General features: G+C 42.4%; 1 protein-coding gene across 2 annotated transcripts in view; it reads right to left on the bottom strand.

The window, feature by feature from the left end:
• The window catches only part of LOC126517967 (multiple PDZ domain protein-like), a 301027-nt gene that overhangs the window by 41406 nt on the left and 247224 nt on the right, over window positions 1–12397 (bottom strand). For both annotated transcript variants that reach the window (XM_055064300.2, XM_050167791.3), the window contains exons 25-29: window positions 11026–11231; window positions 8337–8431; window positions 6698–6767; window positions 3854–3910; window positions 2198–2371 (exon numbers count right to left, since the gene is read on the bottom strand). In XM_055064300.2, the coding sequence (XP_054920275.1) occupies window positions 2198–2371; window positions 3854–3910; window positions 6698–6767; window positions 8337–8431; window positions 11026–11231 (602 nt within the window). The remainder of the gene's footprint in view (window positions 1–2197; window positions 2372–3853; window positions 3911–6697; window positions 6768–8336; window positions 8432–11025; window positions 11232–12397) is intronic.

Genomic DNA, 12397 nt, shown 5'->3' on the forward strand with positions numbered 1-12397 from the left:
ATTAAACAAATTAACAAAGGCAGTGCTTGTGTTACTTTATGCGATCGTACATGAGTCTAATAGTGGCTGTGTCTACAAGAGCAATGGTCAACCAATAGTAGCTCACCAATATCTCCTTAAGATTATACCGTCCGCTTGCAAGATTATAACAGAATTACAAGTGCAGTAGGACCTTGTACATACATTTCGGGAAAAAAAAAATGTGAGGAAAAACGTACTAACCGGGAGAACATACAACCCAAAGTAACCAGCAAATTCACCAAACTCAGCTGTAGTTGACATCTATGTAATGCGAGTTGTTGAGAGAATTGTTGCAGCACCAGATGCCAAAGCCTGCTGAACTTTTTGGGTGTGCAGATACATATGCACATACATATGCACACATAGTACACTGCTGCCACCTTTTTCAGAAAAATTCCTTTAAAGGAACCGACAACCACCAACAACATACAATGAGAACATAGAACAAACAATTGATGAGATCACATCTCACAGTTAAGGATAAGTGCATAATTTTATCAAATAAATAAGGATTTAGATTGTTAAACTGGTACAGAGAGATGTGCAGAGAGTAACATGGGTAACGTTTTGGAGGCGAAGCATTGTGAATGATGAGGTACAACTCTTACCATGTGACAGAGCCTCAATGCACACGTCTGTCATTACAAGGAACAGATTCACTTGCCACCAAAAATACTTTGTTTGCTACCATTAATTAACGCCTTTGCACCATCGAGCATGTTCCGCTTTAGCAAACCTCGAACTTTTTTAGCTGGAAACAGGCACTGCCTTTGATCCACATATTGCTGCATGGTATTGCTGCACTTTACTCTGATATCTTATCGACCCCGACGCGTGCTGCTTATCTTTTTTATGTTTCGAAATGCGAGTCGTTGCACTGCTTGCACGCATTGAATGCAATGCTTCAAGCTCCTTCAGGAACATTCATTGTGCTATATGAAGGCAAATCTGGGACTCTCAGCTTCATGTACAAACAGCGACTGGCCAAGAGCTGGTTCAGTTTTAATTAAACAATCAGCCAACTGTGATCACCCATGTTGTGGCCATGTTAGCGCTGTTTGCTTTCAGGGGTAAGTTCGTGCAATAAAAGTTTTCATTGCTTATTTATTCTCTCGGGTAATGTTTCCACATTTGTTCCCACATAGTTAACTAATACAGTAGATTATATAATAATAATACAGGGGAATCTGCCAAGGAAAGCAGTTGCTACCCTGACAAAGACATATGTCTCTTCGTCGAAACATTCACTCCAGCAACATGCCTTGTTTGACCGCTATTGATTCTCTCCATGGCAGCTCAAGTATTTACTTTTTCAGCCCTCCTGATAGCCCACGAGTCTCCTTGGTCCCATTAGCACCACTGTCATTCGCTGCGGTCCATATAGTTTGTGCCGGTGATTGGTAGCAGCACCATTCAATAAAACACTTGGCGTATTTGTTTGCCTAGTTTATCCAGACCTTTAGCTACTGTAATGTATCAAATAGCCAGAATTTGTAGATACGTATGTTTTCAAATTGTTTTATAATACAAAAGGATGGACAGTTGGGCAAGTTGGTAAGGCAACATATTCTTGGTTTGCAGCGTGAAGGGATGCAGACGAAGACTAGAAGAAGACAGGTCTTGTCTTTTTCTAGCCTTCGTCTGTGTCTCTTCACGCTACAAACCAAGAATATGCTTTATAATAGCTTAAACTCTCAAGTGTGCACTACTAAACAAAAAAGTGAACTAAAGTGCGATAAATTTCATCCTGGCACCCATAGTAGACTTAAATGAGTGCAGTTGTGTAGTGGAGTGCAATGCACATCGCTCGGGAAGTTTGCTTCCAAATGTTTTTTTCTAAATAGCTATCATTGGCACTTTCCAAAAAGTCCCCGGTACATGAAGAAACAGTTTATTTCTTCCGAATGCTCCTTTTAGACTTCTAATAAACAACGCTTTATAATGTGCAATACTGTAACAGAAACTTGTTCATATTGTGAATAAGAACAATATGAATGCACGCGAATGCGAATATTGTTTTACATTAATGGTGAAAGTGGATGTTTTTAATTCAAAAAGAGGTATTCAGCATTCAATTTGATTCATTTCAGGTACTATTCCATTCATATTCAATTCGGTCTCAAAAATTACTATTTGTGCAGCCCTACTGACAACGCTACGGCAGTCCTAGGCTCACCGTGTCATAGTCGGCGCCAGTGATGTCGGTGCCATTGACGTCGAGGATCATGTCACCCACGCCGAGGCCGGCCTGGTGGGCAGGGCTCCCTTCCTGAATGTCCGAGACAAAGATGCCGAGCCCAGCTTCTGCATGGCGGCCTTCCAGGATCATGATGCCGAGACCATGCGTCCCCTGGACATAATAATGTGTTAGGTGTTAGCAAAGTCTCAGGTACAGCATCTAGTACAAAGCACAGCTCATGGCAAGAGATTGGTCAATGTTACACTGGCATACCTGTCAACCTGCGAGCATTAAAGTTAGTAAAAATCCTGCAGATATAAGGAGGAAGGGAGGCTGGCATGCATTATTTTGTTGCCCCGTGTCCGAGGCTTCTGTGGGATACATGGCGCACTTTCTTAAAACTATGAATTACTTTTATATGATGCAGCACACAAGTAGCAGCAAATTCAGAACAGCAGAAACCGACAGGCGACACTTCAGATGTTCTTAAGTTGAGATCACCTGAAGCCCAACAATATGTTGAGGAACTTTTGGTGGTGCTGTTGCAGTTTCTAAGAGACATTCACAGATGTGCCCATTATACTACAAGGTGCGACTGTGCAGTAAAAGAAAAAGCCATCAAATCCATCCTTTCATAAACAAAATGTGCCAACCAGATTTCCCACTCAGTTTTCTGAAAACTACAGCTACCGGCAGCCTTTGTCATAGCATCCTCTGCTGAAACTTGAGGTGACATCGGCGCAGTCAAGGGTGCGGTCCTCGGGTCTGCAGGAATAACAAGCTGCTCTACTACCCTGCCAGGTACCACCATGAGCAAAAGTTCAGAAACCGTGGTAGCACCAAAATGTATTTCAATTTGCACTGGTTGGACGTGCACGCATGTGTTGTGTCACTTGATTTGAAGCTGCGTCCTTATACAGGTTGCAAAATAAGAAAGTTCTTTTTCGTAGCGAGCATGGTTGTTGAACTATTTGACCACAGCTGTACATTAAGCACGACACTATGCTTTAGGCATTGCACTTGTTCTCAGCATATAATCAACAGCAGTGTTCTCAGTAGTTCACTACCAAAAATAAGAATGCGCATGTGGAAAATATATAGCATGTTATCTTTTCAGTGTTTTAGTTAGCTTTGTTCAAACAGTGAAATTTTCAAATAAAATTGAACACAAGTATATTTTAAACCACTTTCCACAAATACTGAATTGAATACTGAATAAACTTGAACCTCGATATAATCAACAAATTATCGGATATAATAAGGTAAACCTAAAATGTTTCATGACATTATCAGCATGTGATAAATACATGAAATCAATGGCTTGACATCTTATCTGGGCGAGACGGGCATGTTGAACCAATCAAATAGTGAAAACGCCGGCCAGAAAGGATAAGTCAAAAACTTTTCAGAAGTTTGTAAAACGTTTTACAAAAACTTCTTAAAAGTTTTTAACCTGCCCTCTTTGCTAGGCATTATCACTATTTCATTCATTTAAAGTGATGAATATCTGCTTATAACGAACGTTGGATACAATGAAGGTACTTTTGTGTGAGATGCAATGCCATTATAATAAGGCTCAACCGTACTTTTTTAAAAGTCTAAGCATTCAAATTGACACGGCACTTGTAGTAGATCACACAATAGAGCACTGACCTTTTTCACGGTTACGGTCCTGACCCCTCGGTAGTTTGCATATTTTATTTCGTGCCCCTGCAAAAAAAACAACATGCAAAATAAACAATCATTGCCCCTTAGACGGATACACAGGCTATCGGCCTGTGCTTGCAAAAGGTGCAGTCAAAAACCAAGTAATGAACTTCAATGACAGAAACTATTAAGTTTCTGTCATTGATGTTAAGTCGCAAATGTTAAGTCAACTTCTGCCCACAAGAAGAGGCACAACTAGGCAGAAATAGTAGCAATACCAAAAACACAGTCAGCTATTGCTGGAATGAATGACACTGCTAGAGTCTGTTCAATATTTATAAAAGCACTGCAAGCTCCAGAGCAGTCACTGGTGCTTGCATTGATTCGAAAAGATACTGCTAAAGTACTCCCAGTGCCCATACAATATAATCAGGCTGACCTGTCTTACCCTTAAATACCAGAGTGGCAGCGCATTTTCTCTATTTCTGATACAATATGCATCTTGCAAATGAGCAATAACACAATAATAGTAATAACTATATGAAAGCAAACTTTTGTAACAAGTGGGGGTGTTCAAATAGTGAAGTTTTCCAACTGAATTGAGTATGAATATTCTAGAAAAACAACCTTTGAATATCGAATCAAATACTGAATACTTTCTCATTCCTGAACAAAGTGAAATAACATTTGCGTGAAATCTATTTGGGCAAAAAAAAGGAAAATGTTTTTTTTTACATTACTATTTGATACATGTGTGTTATGCAGTTCACAAGTGGACATCCGTTCTACTGAGTAGCTTGTAAATGATTGACAGCTGCTTTCACTTATCCGGTGCACCACGGCAATGACGGTAGTGAAACAAAGAAACAGTACGTCACCAGATGCACAAAGAGTACAGTGTTCACTGAAGAACAGAAGTGTTTAGAATGGCTGAAAGTTGTACAAATTAGTAGGGATTCATCTGCATTGTCCTTGTTCTACTTTCGTACATACTTGCATGCCTGCCTTTCCGTACCACGACAGAAAAAATTGTGTGATACTACAGAACTACTAATCTCTTTAATGGAATGCAAACACGTATGAGACTGGACAAATATTAAATTACTTTGCCTAAATCAAGACAACAGATTCATATATAGGCTGCCTAATTTAGACATTCTTATGGAAGGCCTGGAAATTATGGGCCAGAAATTATCTGCTCCACACTTCTGCTCAAGAACTGGTGCAACAACCGCAGCTGTCCTGCCATAGAATCATTCGGAAGACCCTTGCATTCGCCTTTCGCTCCCGAGACTCCGGTATGCGTTGTTATTCGAGCAATAGTGAATATTCGACAATTTTGAATACAGTCAACAATTTATACCTGTTCCACAAGGGTGAGGCTTGTGCCATTCAATCTTGCCTTACCGATAGAAATGTGCTCATTTCTGATGCTTCCAAGTAATAATGCTTTAAGACATATTCGTCATAACGTACAAGTGAATTCTTGAATGGAATACAAATCGGAAGAGCAAAGACTATTCAATTCATATTTAAAAGGACGAATACTCGCACGCCCAAAGTAAAAAGTAAAACAATTCAAAAGTGGCAATATCGAAGGAATGCTGAGCCGTGTAGGCCTCTTTCACAAAAACAGCAATGCAACAAATTATTTGGAAACAGGCTTTAAACTACCTCCACAGACACCATGGCCCAAAGTTTCACACTACCCACATACATGAAAGAGCATTCATAAGTGCCTTGCATATAAGTGCCAGCCAATCATGAATGGCTTTCTGGCTTTTAGGGTTTCCTGTGCGATTGTCGGTGGCCTCCAGCATGCCAAGTCCTGCGTCGTGATGCTCAATGTGCAAACGCTTGTAATGAGAAAATAAAGTAATATATCTCGATAAAAAAAGAGCAGCAGTTTTGGGAATTCTAGTGCAGATACAAGGGGAAGAGATAAAAGTGATTTGGCTATTTGCTAAAGATTAAGAGACTGTACGGCACACTGCTTGAGTAGCACTGGAGTATTGGCAAAATTTGTAAATAGTTGCTACAAGAAAGCAGGAAAGGCTAGATGGCTGACAAATTATACAGCGCTTGGGCAGTCCCTGATGCTGACAGTAATTATGAAGTATTGATGAGACAACTGAAATTGCTTGAACAAAAGGTCTAATTAGAATGAGTTACTAAGCCAGAGCCCTCAGCTGCTGAAGGGTGGTAGTGGCAAGCCAGAAAACAATTGGAGAAGAGGGGCTTGCCTGACACAATGTCGAAGCACAAGCATGCTTGAGTGGACATCATGCTCAAGGTTGTGGTTTTCGTAGTGCAGTTGAACTTTGATATCACAAATGCGGATATAGCGAAGTAAATCTACTATGTTTATTCCCTATATCAGCAAGTAACGAATATATGCTTATAACAAATATCGGATATAACTAAGCTATCTTCATGTCGGATGCGACTTCGTAACGAAGTATGACTTGTATGGGGATGCGAGGTGAGATGTGTCCAGCACTTTATTGCATACTCGTGCACGGTACAAGACCACCCATGGCCTTGACCACCGCGAACAACCAGCCGGAGAATTTGGGCATGAATGCCACCTGTGCATGCACTCTCCTGCCATGCCAAACATAAGGACCCTGCATGGCACAATAGACAGTTGTGTCCCGGCTCACCACAGACTGTGTCTCATTGTCCCCAGTCACCCAGATGAAAAAAGTTGAGAAGGAGGTCTGCTTAAGAACTGACATTGCCATTGGTGTATGCCTACTAAAGGCTGTACAAATCTCCGTGAAGTTTTCCGTGCGACTGTGCAGTCTTTTACGGTGTCACTGATCATGAGGCAGGTTCTCCATTCCTCACCTGCTCATCCAGTTGCATTGGGTATTGAGTGAGGGGCTTCACGGCCATGTCCTCCACCGCGTCTTCTCTCCTGTGAACAGCATGAGAAACAGGGAGTCATTATCACCCGAGGTCACGCAAAGCATGCAATCGTTCTTTTTGTACATGCCAATTTTAATATGACACAAAAGGAGATGGCTGACACAGCCAACATTTATACAGACCCAACATGAGCTGTGTGAGTTTGCTTTTGTGCTCACGCAGCCCGACCTGACAGCATTTATGTGAACTCATAATCATCAGGTCAAGATCGCAGTGGCAGCCTTACGTTGAGGTGACATTAAATAAAGCATGTGGACAGCTCTTTCTGGGTCTCTCTTGCTAGCTGCAAGCTGCAAATGTGACCAGTCCATGTTTACCTCCACCCTGAAAGTAGGCCAGGCTGCAAGTCGCTCGCTTTTACAATGCCATAACAGGCAAATCTCATACTGCCAAGTATACTTGAACATGCTTTTGCCAGAATCATGTAAATGCCCAGACAGAAAGGAATTCCACACACAGGTAATTGTGCATTGTGAGCACGGCTCCTTTCTGTTGTGCTCGTCCTTTCACAAGGGTGGCCCATTGCAGCGCAACTGTGGGTGCTAGAGAACTTATTCAAAAGGCCACATAGGTTGTCTGCACAAGAGTGGTATTCTGAGCTAAATAAGTTCAGGAACATTGTAACTTTCATGAGATTTCACGTTACTAAAATGCCATGATGCATCGGTGTCCATGGGTGACAGCCTTCCTGGCACTTTCCAAGACAATGCTTGGCATCGCGCAAGGGGCACTGTTACCCATAGGTGCTGACACGTCTGGTGCTAGTCACACAAAATCTCGCAAAAGCAAAAGTACCTCGAAAGGTGATCATTGAGAATACAGCGCCTGGTTTTAACGGGCATAACACCAGGTGTGAAAAACCTTGATGCTCCTCCTCGCCATTATTGAGGAGCAAGAACACTCTGTTTATTCTGGTGTTCTCACAAGTGAAAAACAAGCAAATGAAAACATAAACAAAGTAATGTTTGTATGCACATGGTGACGCTGTACACTGCTGATGTCCTGCGTGTGGTGTCGGAGTAAGAAAATGCAAGTGATTTTTGCAAAAGTGCGGGCAGTAACTTATTTAAGCTTAGCCTCAGCATATTTATGGTTAACTTAAAATGAAAGAAAGCCAAAGAGCATCTACCAATAAATCTTTTCCCAGCATAGGTTTGCTTGAGAAATGCTTCTTTTTGCAGTCACAATGTCAGAAAAAGAAAAGGTATATTCTTTAGGTACCACTTCTTTTAATTATTGGCAGAACCTGTTGGGATATGCTAGAAAGCTGGATTTGATTATTCGTTGGTATTATGAAGATGAGTGGCTTAGCAATTAGAAAGGTAAGGGATCTTTATACAAGTATAAGGGAGGGGACAATCAACAGACAAAAGATGAAAAGATGACACTGCCATGAAAAGATGACACTGCAGTAATCTCATTAGCGTTCCCAGCCTTGTTTCGGTGTTGTGAAGAACAAAACACTTTAATGAGACACTAAATTCAGCAACCAAATGTTTCTTGCACAATGTACACAACTGGATGATGTGCTAAGTGTGACATCTAGGGTCTGGTTTACCTGTGAAGGACAAACTTGTACGTGGGACCCGGAAGACTCTTGATGATGGCTGAGGCATTGAGATGACACCGGCCGTACATCACGACACCATTCACCTTTGGCAGAGCGCAAAAGAGAGAGAAGGCAAAGGTCTAGCAGTGTTAAGGTACAGCACGGGTCCACTTGACTCAGTAATTCAAGGAAAGCAGTCCTAAAATGTGGGACATGAGACAGAAACAGGCGACACGGATAGTGCTTCACACAGGCAGTGTCTGCGTTGTCTGCTTCTCTCCTTTGCCCCATGTCTCAGTGCTGCTTTTTTCAACACACTGAGCGACAAACCTATCCTCAGCATTCTGATGTGACGTGAAGAGCCAGCTCAAACCTGACCATACTGCAAGCACATCATATCTCAATAAAATGAATCACTGTGGGTAGAGTGAAGAGGGCAGAATAGGTCTGTTCGATTCACCTGCATCACCCAAACCAGTTCACGAGATGCAGCACCCTGTCACTCATTTCAACAGTGCAGCAATGATGGCCTCTGAAGTGCACCATTCATTTCAAAAGGTTCAGGAAAGGTTCAAGGTTTGTCTACGGTTTTTCCACACCCTCCCTACTGACATTGCCAACTTGATGCAGACATGCATGAGCACCGTTGAAACCCTACTTATGCATGCCTGCTGTGTCTACGCAATGCGGGTCGTGCTTATGGCTCAAATGTTGACCATACCTGTGGTTTGGGACCTCTCAAACTGTCGCAAACAGCGCACTTCAGCTGGACAAAACATAATGCCTCCACTACGTCTACACCATGGCATTCATTTCGAGTTTCTCATTGGGCCTGCGTCACTGAAATTGAGCCAAACAATTTCTGAACTTCAGGTGCCCCGCTGTGAACTGCTTCACTGTGGTGCAGGCGAATTGAATAGACCTATTGTTTTTCTGACATGTCATAAAGTGCTTTTATGTGTATGGTAGTAACATGTTCCATAGAAAAATTGAAACATCCACAGCATACACAGCTGGCCCAGCACTCAAGAAAAAGCGCAAAACCACAAAAAGTGGAAGAGCTTACACAGCAGTTTGCATTCAAAATATGTGAGAACTGAGGGCTAATCATTCAATACAGAGTGCAGCTTGAACTGACACAACAGCAAAGGTTAGGTAAGTTGGTTCGTGTTGATCATTGAACAATAAGCTATCAACAACATCAGGATGGAAAGAAAGAAACACAAACAAGTGGCAGACGCAAAGCATTGTGATGCATGCTTATGCTTCTTCATGCTTTTTGTTCTTTGTAGCGCTGCTTTACAGTGGTGAACCATCTAAAATCAGCTTTGATTACAGAAGCTGATCAGGCTGACAGTTCGGGAGCTGTGGTTGCAAGGTACAAGCTGGGCATACTTACGAGAAAATTATCCAGCAGTCCACAGCACAGTATAAATACTTAACCTCCCCCAGCAGCAATGCAGGGGTGGCTCTGCAAGGGGGGCGAAGAGAGATGGCCAAACCCACTTCCCCCTCGAAATTTCTTCCTGAGTGCCTCATCGACCCCCTCCTACCTCTATAGAATGCCTAGTGATTAAGTGCTTTCCCTGCACCCCCTTAAAAGATGGAGAATCATGCTGTGCCTCCCCCAGAAAGATCCTGGCACCAACCCTGCAGCAATGGTTGTCTGCTTATAGCTATTCTCATGTTTTTTTTTACTTTGGCAACAGAGTTCTAGAGTATAATGACTGGCACTGACAAAAAAAAACCCTGCAAAAGAAGTGAATTGTCTCCTCAGAGTACTACTCATTCAATCAAAAAGGTGATTAAGGAGGAGACGGCAGTATTGAAAAAAATGTCACTACATCATACTTTTTAAAGGCTTTAGAATTTGTTGCATGCTAGTGACATCTAGTGGCAACACTGGAAATGCAACACACTTCCGCCACTGCTTTCTAGACTAGTGTTCCACGCAACTATATGTTTCTCATTATTTAATTCTCATTTTTTTGCACCTGATAATGATTAATTTAGTGGTTTACTGGCACCAGGACAACTAAGGTCAAATAGCACTAGACCTAGAACTTGCCAAGTTTAACCAAGTGCTGTTTTTTGTGCTGTTATCTCGTTAGTCTTCCATAGTAGCAACAGTTATATTAATTTATTTTTACTATTTCTTCCCCTTGTCCTTGCTGTAGCACCCATGTTGACTTCAATATTGTTGGAAAAGAATGGCTATCAGAAGACATTACATAAGCTGGTATTTAAGCAGCTTGCATTTAACGTTTAACATTTAAGCAGCCACCCATCAAACCCCAGAAATTTCAAGATGGTACTACTGTTGCCAGCACAGAAATAGGAAGCAAATGAAAGCACTCAGGGTCAGAAAAAATAAGAGGGTAGTTGCCACTACTTTGTGGCAGCTACCTTCTGATAGGCTGCCTTTCTTGAAATTGTATTCAAGATCAAAAATAAGCATTCCATTCAATTTAATTCAATAATTTGGCTGCTAGCAGGGGCTTCGAGCAGTGGTGACACTCTGTAAGACAGAAAATTGGGTTGGCTGGTATTGACTGAACACGATGTACTCTAGCGCGATCAACACGCAGACGAATAGCGCTTCATTTGTGTGTTACCTTCGTCTTGTGTCCCATGTATCAAACTACAGCATGTCGCGTCCTAATGCTCTATACACAAGTGACATCATCCGGTTACACACCTCAAGGAGCTCGTCAGCCACCCGTATGCGGCCGTCGCGGGCAGCCTGGCCGTTGGGGTGGAGGCCGCATACAAAGACGCTCATGCGGCTGCGGTTCTTGTTGCCGGCTAGTGAGAGGCCAAGGCCGCTGGGGCCCTTCTGCAGCTCCACCAGGAGCAGCTCGCCACCAGCCAGCTTGAGCTCCTGATACTTGCGCTCGATCTTCTCTGCAAAAAAGCGAGGGGGGGAAGAGGGAAAGGTAAATGACTGCGTTCAAAAACAAGAGGCAAATTTAAAGCGGCACTGCAAACGCCTTTTGAACATGACAAACAGATATGCCGAGTCACTTGACTGTGCTTTCACAAGCACCTTAGCAACATATATTTCCAATGCACGCAACGGGGAGGCTACAATTAAGGGAAGCCATGATTTCGCTCAAAACAAAAACCTTATCCTAGCCTTAAACTTCTTGAAATCTCCACAACGTCCCACATATATCGTGATGAATGAATAAGCGCGATGGCTATTGACCGAACTTTAGATGTTGCAACTATGCCGTGCCTCTGGCACAGAAAGGAAATGGCAGCTTCACCTTACAGCAAAGTGTTGCCTGCAGTGGCAAAGTTTGGCGTTGTGCTCAAGCTCCTAGGATAGCGTTCTAACAATGTGCGCACCAACATGGTACTAAGCAGCATGTGAAGCAACTGCTGCTCTGCAGCAGAAACAGCACCCTGGCAGCTATCAGGAATCTCACAATGCTGGCTTGATGAGGAGTGCCATCAGCAACAGTGCAGTGTTTTACTTCAATGATGCATGAGATGGCTCCAATGAGCGCCCAACGAAAGTATTAGATAGTTTCACACTTACTGTACGTTCCACTCAGACCAGCGCACAGACACAGCTATTCAGTGGGAACCCTAATGCAAATGTAATCATGCATGCTGTCTTGTCCCACTTCTAATGTGATACCTCTCTTTGTTGCTGTATTGGCTTAGGTAAGCATCCATGAATGCTTCCCAGAATAAACATTAGTATTGAGTGAGTGCCTGAGTTGCCAGTCATGCCTTCGCCTTTGTGTCATACAATTCAATTGTGCTTTTACTATTATGACGAACGGAACTCAACAAACCCAGCTGTCGAGTCTCCCTCAGAAGTTAAGGCTCACAAGGTTACATCCTAGCAAATAGCTGGGCCTTCAACTTGTTTTTTTATTATTTTCTTTTTTCTTTTTGCATTCTGACATAAGTGGCATTGTTTACCAGGAGTTTGTTTTTCCAGGTCAAACAGTTAGCCAGCATTTTAACACAAGATGCTTTACAGACACTGAAAAATAGAAAGATTTCCACACGTCTGCCTAAACAGAGTCAACTAACGAAAGTTGCACCATAATAAT

This window comes from Dermacentor andersoni, chromosome 11, assembly GCF_023375885.2.
Source record: "Dermacentor andersoni chromosome 11, qqDerAnde1_hic_scaffold, whole genome shotgun sequence".
NCBI lineage: Eukaryota > Metazoa > Arthropoda > Arachnida > Ixodida > Ixodidae > Dermacentor > Dermacentor andersoni.